Here is a 14783-nt window from a genome sequence, read left to right as displayed (position 1 = left end):
TTTTTTTTTTTTGAGACAGAGTCTTGCTCTGTTGCCCAGCCTGGAGTACAGTGGCAAGATCTCAGCTCATTGCAACCTCTGCTGCTGGGTTCAAGCGATTCTCATGCCTCGGCCTCCCAAGTAGCTGGGAGTACAGGCATGCACCACCATGCCCAGCTAATTTTTTTGTATTTTTAGTAGAGATGGGGTTTCACCATATTGGCCAGGCTAGTCTTGAACTCCTGACCGCAAGTGATCCATCCACCTCAGCCTCTCAAAGTGTTGGGATTACAGGCATGAGCCACCACGCCTGACCAGCAGATTCTTAAGTTTTGGAAGGAAGAAGAGAAAGGGCTCTAGGCACCTAAAGGCAGTAGGTAAAGGACAGCAAGTGGCTGGGTGCGGTGGTTCGTGTCTGTAATCCCAGCACTTTGGGAGGCCAAGGTTAGGCAGATCACTTGAGCTCAGGAGTTTGAGAGGCCAGCCTGGGCAACATGACGAAACTCCCCATCTCTACAATTTAATTAAAAAAAAATAAAAGGATAACAGGTAACCAAAAAAGAAAAAGGTGGCTACAAGATTGTATGCCTTCAATTGGCAGAGACTGTGTCTTATACTTTTGTATGTATGCTTAATACAACGTACCTAGGATAGTGCCAGGCCTCATTAAACATTTGTTTTTTATTTTTTTGGAACAAAGTCTCGTTGTATCCCCCAGGCTAGAGTGCAATGGTGTGATCTCGTCTCACTGCAACCTCCACCTCCCAGGATCAAGTGATTCTCCTGCCTCAGCCTACTTGTGGGATTACAGGCGCTTGCTACCACGCCCGGCTAATTTCTGTTTTTGTTGTAGTTGTTGTTTTGAGCCGGAGTCTCACTCTGTCGCCTAGGCTGGAGTGCAGTGGCGCAATCTTGGCTCACTGCAACCTCCATCTCCTGGGTTCAAGCGATTCTCCTGCCTCAGCCTCCTGAGTAGCTGGGATTACAGACATGTGCCACCATGCCTAGCTAATTTTTGTATTTTTAGTAGAGACTGGATTTCACCTTGTTGGTCAGGCTGGTCTCGAACTCCTGACCTCGTAATCTGCCCGCCTCGGCCTCCCAAAGTGCTGGGATTACAGGCATGAGCCACCGTGCCAGGCCTTAAACATTTGTTGATTGGCTGGACAATAAAGAACTTGCTTTAGAAGGAGGAGAGGACAAAAAAAAAAAAAAAAAAAAGGAATGGATAGGGTATCTTTAGTTAAGTTTCAGCCACAGAACCTTTACTGGGACAACTCTTGATCACATGTCAAACTGCTTTCATTTGGGGCAAGAGGATAAGGGGAAGTTGCATGGTGGAATGTGCAGAGATAGAGCATCTGGAAGATAAAAGATTTTACTAAGTATCTTCCCCAGAAACAGCAATGAAAAACAAATTTACTTTTATTCTGTCTCTGTTTTCCTCTGACTTGCCAGTCTGCCAGCTTGTATCTTAACTATCTGTCTCTGCTCCCTGTCTCTATTATTGTTTTTTCCTCTTTAATAATGATCAAGTCCAAAGAAACCTGAGAAGCCCTGTTCCTAGCACCTTTTCCTGAGTTACCAGGAACCCCCTCTTTCTCCCCCAGGGAATTATCGGGAACAAGTCTTTCTCATTGGGTCAGACTCCACACAGCACTAATATGGCTAAAAGCCAGAGTAAAGAACCAGGGAAAGCTGGAGTTTGGATGAGTCTGGTTAAAGTCCATCCTAGACAGTCCAAATGCCCTGACCCCAAAGGGGAGGGCCCTTCTCTCCAGCAGAGCCAGATTTTATGCAAGACATTTAGTATGTCAAAGGATCAGTCTCTGGCCTTGGAGGCAGGTCTCCTGGGCCCCGTTTTAGCTCCTCCCCTGGGTGATCCAGGTTAACTGAGCTCTCCACTCCTTTCTTCCCCCAAACTTTAGACCTTTGACCTAAGAAAGCAAGCAAGAAAGGTCAGTGCAGGACTGGGAGCTCTTGAGGACGCAAGAATTAGAGTAAAAGGAAAGGGAGAGTGGCATTAAACTAATAGATTTCAGAACTGTAGCCTTTCCCCAGTCCAACCCTTCACAGTTGGGTAATGGGGGAGGGCTCCAGGTCCCTCTCCAATGCCAGTTCTCAAGGGCCTCGGGTTCCAGCCTGGCCGAGGAGCGCCATCTGGCGGCCAACTCCCCAACCTGGATTCTCTGCCCCATCCGACTTTCCGAAGCCCGAACTAGATCTGGGCTGGAGAGTGTCACCTCCTCCTCTGCGTCACTCCGGGGACTCCGCCCTGCCAGGAACGCTCCTCCTCAAGCGGGGACAGGCCCAAGCGACTCCCCGGCAAGAAAACTGCCCATCCTCCCTCCAGGATAGACTGCTTTTCCACTAGAGTCTGCTTAAAGCTCCCCCAAGGGATCCGCCCCGCCTCGTCGCCCACAGAGAGCCCGCCTCTCCCCGAGGGGCATCTGCCCCTAGTCCTCCAGTTTCCCCCGGAGGAGGGAGAGGGAACGTGCTGCACAGCGCCAAGTTCAACCCCCAACTCGGTCCCTCCCGAAGAATGGATTCCTCTTCTCCTTCTCCTCCCCAGCCTCATGGGAGCCTCTTCCAGTCCACAGAACCCAAATCCAGGTTACTAATGAGTTCCCCTTCCTCGTGGCCAGGTGAACCCTCTCGACCTCAGGTTCCGCTCGCCTGAGCTTGGCCCATGGCCCCGCCGCCCCTGGGACTCGGCCCCAGCCTTCTCACCACCCACGCCAGTGGGCGGGGCTCCCACGGCCCGGCCCCGGGTGGGCGGTTCCATCGTGACGTCACTTCCGCCCGGGCCTGGCCTAGGTTCGGGCTCCGTGGGCCGAAGGGGGGTTACGGAGGTGGCAGCGGTGGGAGGAGGCGGCGTGGAAGGCCGAGGAGCTCGAGCCCGGACCAATCCCCGCGTTCTGGGCCGCGACCCTGACCCTGCAGCGCACCGGGAAGCGAAACCGGCCGGATGGGCCGCTGAGCCCGAATCGGGCACTGGTGAGGCTCAGGCAGAGCGGGCAGCGCTGAACGGGAGCGGGCCCGCGGGGCTGCAGGGTCTGGGAGCCCGGGATGCGGGCTGGGGAGACGAGAGGCTCAGGCCTACCTCTTCGGCTCACCCGGCGGGGAGGCGGGAGCTGGAGGAGCCGCAGACAGGCGCGGGGGTCTTAGTGAGGCCCGCCTGGGGGAGGCCTGGTGTAAGGAGGGGGCGGGGTGGCTGGGGTCATTAATGGGGCGGAGGACCGGCACTTGGGATTTTCGTCTAGAACGGTGGCGGCGAGGGAGGAGGGGAGAGTATGCTACCGGCCAGAGCTTTGGGAAGAGGATGGCTCTGAGTGGGGGAGGGAAAAACCGAGAGGCTTGGAAAATTTTTCCGTGGCCCTAATTGAGAGAGAGGTTTGAAGAGCCCTTACCTCCTTAGAGGGTTGTGCGGAACACTGGAGTAGGGTCTCCCTGGAGTTTAGGGGGTCAGTTACAGCGTTTGGAAAGGACAGTGCTCTAAGAGTCCCTACACTGAGTGGGTGTGCAAAACCCTGGCCACCTCCAAGTATCTGAGCTTCCACATGTTTCCAGTGTGGAGCCCCCTGGAGCTGAGATCAGGATGTTCCGCTTCATGAGGGATGTGGAGCCTGAGGATCCCATGTTCCTGATGTGAGTATTCCCTCCCCCTCAAGCTTCCCACTCCAGGTCTCTCAGCAGTTCAAGCAGACGTCGGGGTTTCCATTGCTGGGAATGGTTGGAACTGGCTGGATACCCAGCTTCTACCTAGCAGGAAGTAGGCATCGGTGCCACTGTTGCTCTGTGCGTATTTTTTGCAGGGTGGTGGAGGGATTAACAGTTTGGCGCTTCTGCCATCCATACTATGTGCTCACTCCACAGGGATCCATTTGCTATTCACCGTCAGCATATGAGCCGTATGTTGTCAGGTGGCTTTGGATATAGCCCCTTCCTCAGCATCACAGATGGCAACATGCCAGGGACCAGGCCTGCCAGCCGCAGGATGCAGCAGGTAATGGTACTACGACACACCTGAGACCCAAAGAAAGGTTGGAGGTTGGTTAGGAAAGCACTTTAGTTTTCTTGCACTACAGCCAACTGAGCAAGTGAAGTGCTCTAGGAATGGGGGAAAGGGTCAGGAAAAAGGGCTTTGTGACTCCCTTTTGAGAGGATGGAAAAAAAAAATTGAGGCCATGGGCCTCGTTTGGGATTGTATAGAGATAGGATGTGGTCTGTAATTTCTGTTCCTCATGTGTTCCTGTAGGCTGGAGCTGTCTCCCCCTTTGGGATGCTGGGAATGGTGAGTCTTCATCTCCCCGTGTCCTGCCATCTCAGACACACTCTCTACCCTTAGGTATTATTCCCAAGTGTGCCTTTTAGGAATAGTTTCATGGGTAACCCCAGAATCTTCTCTTTTTATGGCATTCACAAAGCTCTGAGCCTGCTGGCTACTAGGAGCCCTGTGGGTTAAAGGTGTTATTAACTCTCGTTGGGAGGCCGAGATGGATCATCACTTGTGGTCAGGAGTTTTGAGACCAGACTGGCCATCATGGTGAAACCCCTTCTCTACTAAAAATACCAAAAAAGCCAGGCATGGTGGCACACACCTGTAGTCCCACCTACTCTTGAACCTAGGAAGTAGAGGTTGCAGTGAGCTGAGACTGCACCAGTGCACTCCAGCCTGGGCAACAGAGCCAGACTCCACCTCAAAAAAAGAAGAAAAGACGTTATTAACTCTTGTACTCCTAGAAGTCCATGCTCATTAGGAAGATGTAATTGTCTAGCAAAATTTGTTCTTTGGAGGGGGGAGGCGCAGTTAAAGGGCCAACTAGAGATGATTTTTTGGTAGGTTTTAACAATTTCATGCCTTATCTCTTTAGAGTTTAGGATCCATTAACTTTGGCTTGCTTCCTAAAGATGGGGGGAATATAGCAGGCAGGAGAAGGAAAATTGGATCAGAGCAGTCATAGAGATTGAGGAAGGGGTCAGCAGTTTACAGGAAGAGAAACATGAGTATTCTGGTTACGTTAATAGAGAATGAGAAAGAGAACTTGCTAGATGTGAAGAAGAGAAAGGAAGTGTGCAGCCACGTGGGTTGTGGGTTCCTAAACAGGATCAACTCTGAACACTGACTTTGCTTTCCTGACTCTGTTTTCCATCTCTCCTCCAGTCGGGTGGTTTCATGGACATGTTTGGGATGATGAATGACATGATTGGAAACATGGTGAGACTTGCCCCATACCCTTCCCCGGCCTTGCTCTCAGTGATGGCTGACAACACCTTGAATCCTCTAAGGCAAGAGGGAGACAGTATGCTAGTGAAGGGTAAAGTACTGGATACCGTAATTGAACCAGAGAGCCTTGGGACCCTGTATCTGCTGTCATGCCTGCCTGAAGCAGCCAGCAGCAGCACTCTTACGTAGCATACAATTAAGGCTCTGTCTCTTCAGATCCTTCTTGCTCGTGGTTGGACTCGGAGGAATTTGGGAGGGTAATGATGAGGCCTGATGCTTTTTCAGTTCTTGCATTTTGTGAGAAAGATACAGGCTAGAACAGGCAGCTGAAGGGTGAAATCTCTTCACCAGGGGGGATGCCTCCCCATTCAGCCCTCTCCTACCCACCCTGTCCTCAGGAACACATGACAGCTGGAGGCAATTGCCAGACCTTCTCATCTTCCACTGTCATCTCCTACTCCAATACGGGTGATGGCGCCCCCAAGGTTTACCAGGAGACATCAGAGATGCGCTCGGCACCAGGCGGGGTGAGTGGGGGGCCCTCCTGTCCCAGAGAAGGGGGGATTGAGCGGCACCGCCAGAAACCCTGGCTGCTTTTTTCCGGATTGGGTTGTGTGTGGTGTGTTTCTCCTGAGATGGTATAGCCAGGGCTTTGGAAGGGGCGGCTGAGTGTGCCATGTTCTGCCTCATCCCAGATCCGGGAGACACGGAGGACTGTTCGGGATTCAGACAGTGGACTGGAGCAGATGTCCATCGGGCATCACATCCGGGACAGGGCCCACATCCTCCAGCGCTCCCGAAACCATCGCACGGGGGACCAGGAGGAGCGGCAGGACTATATCAACCTGGATGAGAGTGAGCCTTCCCTCCCACTTCCTGGCCGGCAGCCCCTAGCCCAGTTCCTGTGGGCTAGGAGACATCCCTAACTCATAAACACTTCTGGGCAGGCCGGGCGCGGTGGCTCAAGCCTGTAATCCCAGCACTTTGGGAGGCCGAGACGGGCGGATCACGAGGTCAGGAGATCGAGACCATCCTGGTTAACACGGTGAAACCCCGTCTCTACTAAAAAATACAAAAAACTAGCCGGGCGAGGTGGCGGGCGCCTGTAGTCCCAGCTACTCGGGAGGCTGAGGCAGGAGAATGGCGTGAACCCGGGAGGCGGAGCTTGCAGTGAGCTGAGATCCGGCCACTGCAGTCCAGCCTGGGTGACAGAGCGAGACTCCGTCTCAAAAAAAAAAAAAAAAAAAAAAAAAACTTCTGGGCAAAGCTCTGGATCAGCCCCATATATATATATATATATTTTTTTTTTCTTTTGAGACGGAGTCTCGCTCTTGTTGCCCAGGCTGGAGTGCAGTGCCGCGATCTCAGCTCACTGCAACCTCCGCCTCCCCGGTTTAAGCGATTCTCCTGCCTCAGCCTCCCGAGTAGCTGGGACTACAGGTATGTACCACCACGCCCAGCTAATTTCTGTATTTTTAGTAGAGACGGGGTTTCATCATGTTGGCCAGGCTGGTCTCAAACTCCTGACCTCAGGTGATCCACCTGCCTCGGCCTCCCAAAGTGCTGGGATTACAGGCGTGAGCCACCGCGCCCGGCTGTCAGCCCCATATTTTTACGCACTCGGAGCCTCCTCCGCTCAGGGGCTGAGTCAGGTGCCGGCGGTGTCTTTGAGAGGGGCCTGCTTTGTCCCTGAAGTTCCGTATTGATAGTGTTACACTCTTCTCCACCTGGATCTGTTTCTTTCTCCCCTCTTTATCTTTTTCAAATCCGCAATTATTAAGTACTTAGTGTGCACACAGGACTATGAACCTGAACTGAAGAAGAATCCCATTCTGATTTCTTCCTCCAGTAGGCCACCTTAGGCCTACCGGTGGCTTCCCGGGATCGTGCAGAAACCAAAGAGCTAAGGGAATTGCCGCCCCACCCACCCCTGCACACACACTCAGCCTTCGCCGCTTTGGCCGGAGAAGCTGTGACTCGCTCGCACATCGGCCTCCAGGAGCCAGGCCGCACACAGGCCTCATGTGGACTCCGTCCCCTCCAGGTGAGGCCGCAGCGTTTGACGACGAGTGGCGGCGGGAGACGTCCCGATTCCGGCAGCAGCGCCCCCTGGAGTTTCGGCGGCTTGAGTCCTCAGGGGCGGGGGGACGAAGGGCGGAGGGGCCTCCCCGCTTGGCCATCCAGGGACCTGAGGACTCCCCTTCCCGACAGTCCCGCCGCTATGACTGGTGAGGGCCCCGGGCCCTCAGCCTCTCTTGTAAGTATCAGGGGTAAGGAGGGCGGGGTGCACCTGCGGATGGTCCTCGGCCGCGAGGCAGGCGCAGTCCAGGCTCCCGCAGGAGCTGCCTTTGATAGTGCGAGTTGGTGTGGAAAGAGAACAATGTTCTCACTGACATAGGCGATTAAACCCCAACTCCTGGCTCTTAACATAAGTTTTTTCTTCCTTTTGATTTGTGCTCCTCTCTTTTCCCCTCCAGGTACAGGCTGAGAGGCTGAGAAATCATCCCCTGAATAACTTTTTCCTCTCTGATTCCCATCCCCAATTTAATATTAAATTAACAGGCAAGCCGGCCCCCACCTCTCCCTGGGGGTCTCAGGGAGAACCTTTCCCTACTTTTTCCTTCTTTAATCCCCTTACCATGATGACTTCGCCTCTGCATCTACTAACTTGATTTTTCATTCTGCTGCTCCATCTTCAAACCCCTCACCTTTCCCATTCTACTCCTGCCATGCATTGAAGGGTCTTTTGGGGTGAGCTCTGGGTTTAGGGGCCTCCTCCATCCCTCAGCTACCCTGGATCTTTGCCCACCTCTTCCTCAGAGCCCCCACTGAGGGGCCGTAGCCCTGTCTAGGGCTGTGGAAGGAGCAGACTGGTTCCCAACTCTTTCTCCCTACTCCTGCCCACACACATCACCAGAATCTTCCCTAAACCCTTCCCTGCCTTTATTTTTTGATTTGTGCAACTTGTAACTAGGTGTTTATGGAATAAAGGAGAATAGAAAAAAGACCAAATGGGATTCTGGCTGTACTTTTGATCTTTTCCTGTTCAATTCAACCCTCCTGTCTCCTCTGAAGTTATCTTCTCACTTTTCCTCATCTCCACGTGTAGCTTTCGTACCTCAGAGTTCAAGCCCACATCTCCTTGGTGCGGAGAGACCATCAGCACTGGCAGGTGCAGGCCATCAGCACTTGGCTGGGCTAGGCTGGGGCGTGAGAACATGAGCACGTGCCTCGCTGGCTCTCCCCTCACATTCTGCTGTCACTTTTCTCTTCAGGGATGCATTGGGCATCTCTCATGGGTGCCTGCAGAACTTGCTGCCCCTTGCTCCTTAGGCAGAGTTTCTTTCCTGCACTCTGGGTGGAAACACTTCAGATAACCCTGCACAGGCCTTCAGAGGGGAGGAACTCTGGTCTGCAGCGTTCCACAAACCCTCCACCCACAGTAGTTGAGAATTTGAGCCCAGGGAAGAAGACTAGAGAAGAAAACTTAACCTGGAACCTGAGCATGACTGGAAGGGCATGAGGAGCTCAAATTTCTCAAGACGTTCACTCTTGCTTTGCCCAGCCAAATGGGTCACTCTTTTCCTCTTGGGAACTTACTTAATGATGACAAATGTGTAGGAGAGTCTGATAATGGTTTCCTCTTTATCAAAGTCTTGAGTTCTTTTCAGTTGGGGACACAAAGACACCTAAGGCTCTGGGTCCTCTCAGGGAAGGGAGAATCTTGCCCTGTGTCTCATGGACGAGTAGATTCAAGAGGATAAGGAGCGGCTGAGTGCAGTGGCTCACACCTATAATCCTCGTACTTTGGGAGGCCGAGACGGGCGGATCGGGAGGTCAGGAGATCGAGACCATCCTGGCGAACATGGTGAAACCCTGTCTGTACTAAAAATACAAAAAAATTAGCCGGGCGAGGTGGCGGCGCTTGTAGTCCCAGCTACTTGGGAGGCTGAGGCAGGAGAATGGCGTGAACCCGGGAGGCGGAGCTTGCAGTGAGCCGTGATTGCGCCACTGCACTCCAGCCTGGGCGACAGAGCGAGACTCCATCTCAAAAAAAAAAAAAAAAAAAGGGTGAGGATTTGTCCAGTGACTCAACAAGCAGAGAGATAGAGATGAAGTTGAGCTCGGCCAGGCGCGGTGGCTCAAGTCTGTAATACCTGCACTTTGGGAGGCCGAGACGGGCGGATCACGAGGCCAGGAGATCGAGACCATCCTGGCTAACACGGTGAAACCCCATCTCTACTAAAAAATACAAAAAAACTAGCCGGGCGCGGTGGCAGGCGCCTGTAGTCCCGGCTACTCGGGAGGGTGAGGCGGGAGAATGGCATAAACCCGGGAGGCGGAGCTTGCAGTGAGCTGAGATCTGGCCACTGCACTCCAGCTTGAGCGACAGAGAGAGACTCCGTCTCAAAAAAAAAAAAAAAAGGAAAAAAAAAGTTGAGCTCAACAACCAGGCACTGGTGTCCTAGTCCAGTGCAGTTACTAAATCCCATTAAGTAGGCTGGTGAAGATGCACGACCAGGTCAAGGGAACCCAGTGGTGAAAGAATCCAGGAATCCCGGAAGTCAAACAGGTGTGGATTATTCACCAGCTGGGCTCTGAACTGTGGATGATGGAACTCAGCAGCCATGGTCCTCATCTTTCTTTCTTTTTTTTTTTTTTTTGAGATGGAGTATTGCTCTGTCACCCAGGCAGTGGCGTGATGTCAGCTCACTGCAGCCTCTGCCTCCCCAGTTCAAGAGATTCTCCTGCCTCAGCTTCCTGAGTAGCTGAGACTACAGGTATGCGCCACCACGCCCAGCTAATTTTAGTGTTTTTAGTAGAGACAGGGTTTCACCATGTTGGCCAGGCTGGTCTTGAACTCCTAGACTCAAGTGATCCACCTGCCTCGGCCTCCCAAAGTGCTGGGATTACAGGTATGAGCTGTTGTGCCTGGCTTCATAGCTCTCATCTTTAAGTGTAATCTTGCCCTGTGCAGATAAGCACACGACTGTTTCCTCTGAGAAAGGAGTTTTCTTCACTCGCCTGAGAAGGCAGCAAGGTAACCTGGAATTGAAGGAGCCTCAGTCCTTAGCTCTACCACTAACAGCCTTGTGGTCTTGGGCAGGTCACTCACCTCCCTGGACCTGAGTTATGTGGGGCCCTTCTAGCCACAAAATATCAGGCCCAGCCTCTCAACCCCGATTTCAGTTCCAGTGCTGCATGCGCAGGTGTAGTCCTGAGTGTGACTGGAGCAGGGTAAGGCTGCCCTGACCTCAGTCCAGGTGAGTCAGTCCAGTGTTTTCAGGGATTCCCCTGTTCAGGTCCCAGCCTTTAGGCATGTGAACTGATTTGTACCCCTGCTCCCTGCTGTAGGGTTTGGACCACCCTTCACCCAGCCCTTACTCCTAGGGCCTGTGACTAGTTCTCAGCAGGAATATGTTGTGGGAAATGAGGTGTGTGTTAGCATCAGTAGAGTGAGATGCTCAAGAACCAGCCCCCAGTGGGGCGCGGTGGCTCATGCCTGTAATCCCAGCACTTTGGGAGGCCGAGGTGGGCGGATCACGAGGTCAGCATATCGAGACCATCCTGGCTAACACGGTGAAACCCCGTTTCCACTAAAAATACAAAAAATTAGCCAGGCGTGGTGGTGGGCTCCTGTAGTCCCAGCTACTTGGGAGGCTGAGGCAGGAGAATGGTGTGAACCCGGGAGGCGGAGCTTGCAGTGAGCCGAGATCGCGCCACTGCACTCCAGCCTGGGCGAAAGAGCAAGACTCCATCTCAAAAAAAAAAAAAGAACGAGCCCCCTAGCACATCCTGACCTGTCTGCCACTGGGGTAAGGGCCACGGGACAGGAAGAGGAAAGGAACTTTTCCGAGGGACACAGATATTCTACTTCCGGTCAGCTCTCCATCTGGGCCCAGCCTCACACAGCGGCCACCCCTCAGCCACCGGCCCAGCGAATATCCAGAGGACATGGGCAAATGACTCAGGTTATTTTCTCCACCCCAGAACATTACAGGTTGGAAGAGGCTGACACTAGATGTGTGACTAAGCAGAATAACACAGAGGAGGGAAACAGGCTGCAGACGCACAAGCAAGACCTGGCCCCACCACTCAGCCACACTGTGGGAAAGACTCTTCCTCTCTTGTAACGTCAGTTCCCCACTTTGTCAAATGGACCTTTCTAGGCACTGGTGACTGTGGATTCATACCTCAGAACTGAGACCCGAGTGAGTGCAGAGAGCGTCTGACACGCGCATGGGATACAAATGACCGTTCCACGCTAGTATGTCTCCCTGGTCACTCTCTCCCTGCCTTGCTCCTTCAGGGTTCTCTGGTGGTCCCTCATCCCCCACTCCATCCTCAGGACCCCTAAAATACTTCCAGACACAACCTGGATCTCATCCTACTGGCCTTGAACAGCCCCCAGCTGTTCACCCTCCCAGCTCCTGGCTATCATCTCTCACTCCCTCCAGACCTCAAAGTAGAAACAAATGTCTGAGGCCACTCTCCCCCTGCCCTGTTTGTGGTTTGGGGTTTTTTCCCCATTCTATTGTAATGGCTTCAGGCCCTAGTAATAATACCCTTTTTCCTCCACCCCCTACCCCATGTCCAAGTTATCTAAACAGGTGACCCAGAGAACCAGGAACTGGCCCATAGGACCCAGAAGTCTGGTCTTGCCACCTGCATATTCCAAGTCCATTTAACTCACATACCTTCCTGCCTTTATGTTCCCAATCCTAGGACTGTCATTCCAGGGGCTGAGGGAACAGCAGGGCTCAAAGATGCCTTCTCTCAGCCCATTCCAGTTGGGCTAGGGGCAAGAAGAAAGCAGTCTCAACCTCTGTCGCTCGTAGACACCACTGGAGTCTTAGGAGAGGCAGGAGACAGGTAGTGCTGCACCAGGACAGGGAGATAAAGATGGGACGGTGAGGCATGGGAGGCACTGGGAGGCGAAGTAAATCACTGAGGAGCTGGGGCATGGGGAGACGTTGGTAGCTGGCTCTCATAAGGAGCCTCTGTCCAGCCTCATCCCTCGGGAGAGCCTGTGTTGGGGGCACAGAGCTAACATAGCCTGTGGGAGAGGGGCCTGGGACGCTGAAGCCTGACAGAGCTACTACAGAGGGGACCCTGAAACCCCCCAGTGTAGAGCAGTGTAGAGTGTGCTCATGACTCTTAGCCCTCTTAGCCTCCGTGTCTGCTTTTTTTTTTTTTTTTTTTTTTGAGACGGAGTCTCCCTCTGTGCCCAGGCTGGAGTGCAGTGGCGCGATCTCGGCTCACTGCAAGCTCTGCCTCCCAGGTTCACGCCATTCTCCTGCCTCAGCCTCCCGAGTAGCTGCGACTACAGGCGCCCGCCACCACGCCCTGCTAATTTTTTTTTTTTTTTTTTGTATTTTTAGCAGAGACAGGGTTTCACCGTGTTAGCCAGGATGGTCTCAATCTCCTGACCTCGTGATCCGCCCGCCTCGGCCTCCCAAAGTGCTGGGATTACAGGCATGAGCCACCGCGCCCACCCTTTTTTTGTTTTGTTTTGTTTTTAACGGAGTCTCGCTCTGTCACCCAGGCTGGAGTGCAATAGCACTCTCGGCTCACTGCAACCTCTGCCTCCCAGGTTCAAGCGATTCTCCTGCCTCAGCCTCCAGGTAGCTGGGATTACAGGCATCTGCCATTACGGTCCGCTAATTTTTAAATTTTTAGTGGAGAGGGAGTTTCACCATGTTGGCCAGGCTGGTCTTGAACTCTTGACCTCAGGTGATCTGCCTGCCTGTGCCTCCCAAAGTGCTGGGACTACAGGCGTGAGCCACTGCACCCGGCCCATGTCTGCTCTTAAACGGTAGCTCTTGGCGGACCAGGAGAAGCAGAAAGTGCTTCCCTGCCTGGGCTCAGGGCCCTCTGGACTGTCCCTGAGACGAGACAAACTGGGTTAGCATTCAGCCTTTCTCTGCCCCTTGAGATTCTCTTCTTCCTCCCTAAAGCCCTTATCTTTTGGGTGAGATAGGGTGCTGCTCCTGGTTTATTCCAGCATCACCCCCTCCTTTTCATCTGTCACCTGCCACCTGGAGAGTTTGACATTTCTGGAACATCATCTTGAAGATGTCAGTGTTCTCCGGCCAGGAGGCCAACCAAGCATCTGAGGGGTCTGAGACATATGGGCCCATGAAGCTGGAGGATGGGAGAGAGGGGGGACTTGAAAGAGCTGTCCAGGTGGGACTGAGTCTCTAAAGAGCAGAAATACCGGCTGGGCGCGGTGGCTCACGCCTATAATCCCAGCACTTTGGGAGGCTGAGGCAGGCAGATCACGAGGTCAGGAGATCGAGAACATCCTGGCTAATCTGGTGAAACCCCGTCTCTACTAAAAATACAAAAAAAAAAAAAAAAAGTAGCCGGGCATGGTGGCGGGCGCCTGTAGTCCCAGCTACTCAGGAGGCTGAGGCAGGAGAATGGCGTGAACCAGGGAGGCGGAGTTTGCAGTAAGTGAAGATCGCACCACTGCACTCCAGCCTGGGCAATAGAGGGAGACTCCCTCTCAAAAAAAAAAAAAAAAAAAAAAAAAAGAAAGAAAGAAAAAGAGCAGAAATACCTTGGGAAAAGCCAAGATGACACTGAGGTGGTGTATTAGTCTGTTTTCACACTGTTGATAAAGACATACCCGAGACTGAGTAAATTATAAAGAAAAAAGAGGTTTAATGGAATCACAGCGTGGCTGGGGAGGCCTCACAATCATGTTGGAAGGCAAAAGGCACATCTTACATGGCAGCAGGCAAAAGAGAGAATGAGAACAAAGCAAAAGGGGTTTCCCCTTATAAAGCCATCAGATCTTGTGAGATTTATTCACTACCACGAGAACAGTACGGGAGAAACCACCCCTATGATTAATTATCTCCCACCGGGTCCCTCCCACAATATGTGGGAATTATACGAGCTACATTTCAAGATGAGATTTGGGTGGGGACACAGCCAAACCATATCAGATGAGAAATGCTTTGGTGAAAGTAAACAAAGTTGTGTTCCTAGAACACCACTGGTGACTCCAGATAAAGATGTTATGTATTTGAGGTGGGGGAATTCACAATTCACAAGGAATATGGCAGGGAAGGACAGAAGCCGATTCCCAACATAGATGAATCTCAATTTCAGACAGCCCAAATATAATATAAATGACAATTTCGACTTAAAAGAGACTTTAGATATCGTCTGCTCTGGAAATTCCCAAATATGGCAGTAGGTCTGCTTTCAGAAACACTAAAGCAGAATGTCAGGGTTGGAGATTATTTGGATGGCCCTTAGCAGTAATTCCAGATATCATCAAAACCACCGTTTCCATTTTCTTCTGAAGAAACGGAGAAGTGACTTGTTCAGCATCATACAGCTATCTGATTGCAGCACAGCGAGAGCCAGGACTCAAAACCTAGATTGACAGAAATGATACTAATATGTATGGAATGATTCACCGTAGAAGTCCTTTAAATAGAACGTTTCGGCCGGGCGCGGTGGCTCAAGCCTGTAATCCCAGCACTTTGGGAGGCCGAGGCGGGTGGATCACGAGGTCAGGAGATCGAGACCATCCTGGCTAACATGGTGAAACCCCGTCTCT

At 52.5% G+C, this 14783-nt stretch overlaps 1 protein-coding gene across 2 annotated transcripts; it reads left to right on the top strand.

The window, feature by feature from the left end:
- Positions 1–2819: 2819 nt before the first annotated feature.
- On the top strand, positions 2820–8218 carry MLF2 (myeloid leukemia factor 2). 2 transcript variants are annotated; one of them, XM_045364648.3, is made up of 9 exons: positions 2820–2976; positions 3550–3627; positions 3856–3985; positions 4238–4273; positions 5144–5197; positions 5605–5733; positions 5902–6061; positions 7251–7463; positions 7684–8218. In XM_045364648.3, the coding sequence occupies exons 2-8, from the start codon at positions 3578–3580 to the stop codon at positions 7436–7438; spliced, it is 747 nt and encodes a 248-aa protein (XP_045220583.1). In that variant the 5' UTR covers positions 2820–2976; positions 3550–3577; the 3' UTR covers positions 7439–7463; positions 7684–8218. The 2 variants fall into 2 exon arrangements, with proteins under 2 accessions (XP_045220583.1, XP_073862295.1); XM_074006194.1 differs by lacking the exon at positions 3550–3627 and having other exon boundaries at positions 3651–3985.
- The last annotated feature ends 6565 nt before the right edge of the window (positions 8219–14783 follow it).

The sequence above is a fragment of the Macaca fascicularis genome, chromosome 11 (genome assembly GCF_037993035.2).
Source record: "Macaca fascicularis isolate 582-1 chromosome 11, T2T-MFA8v1.1".
Taxonomy (NCBI): Eukaryota; Metazoa; Chordata; class Mammalia; order Primates; family Cercopithecidae; genus Macaca; species Macaca fascicularis.
This window is presented reverse-complemented; position numbering and strand designations above follow the sequence as displayed.

Bases quoted from the DNA above. Each gene is read 5' to 3' on its own strand.
- MLF2 (XM_045364648.3), top strand. From the start codon at position 3,578: ATGTTCCGCTTCATGAGGGATGTGGAGCCTGAGGATCCCATGTTCCTG. The intron at 3,628-3,855 runs GTGAGTATTCCC...CTCACTCCACAG, and splicing joins GAGGATCCCATGTTCCTGAT to GGATCCATTTGCTATTCACC. The intron at 6,062-7,250 runs GTGAGCCTTCCC...CGTCCCCTCCAG, and splicing joins CTATATCAACCTGGATGAGA to GTGAGGCCGCAGCGTTTGAC.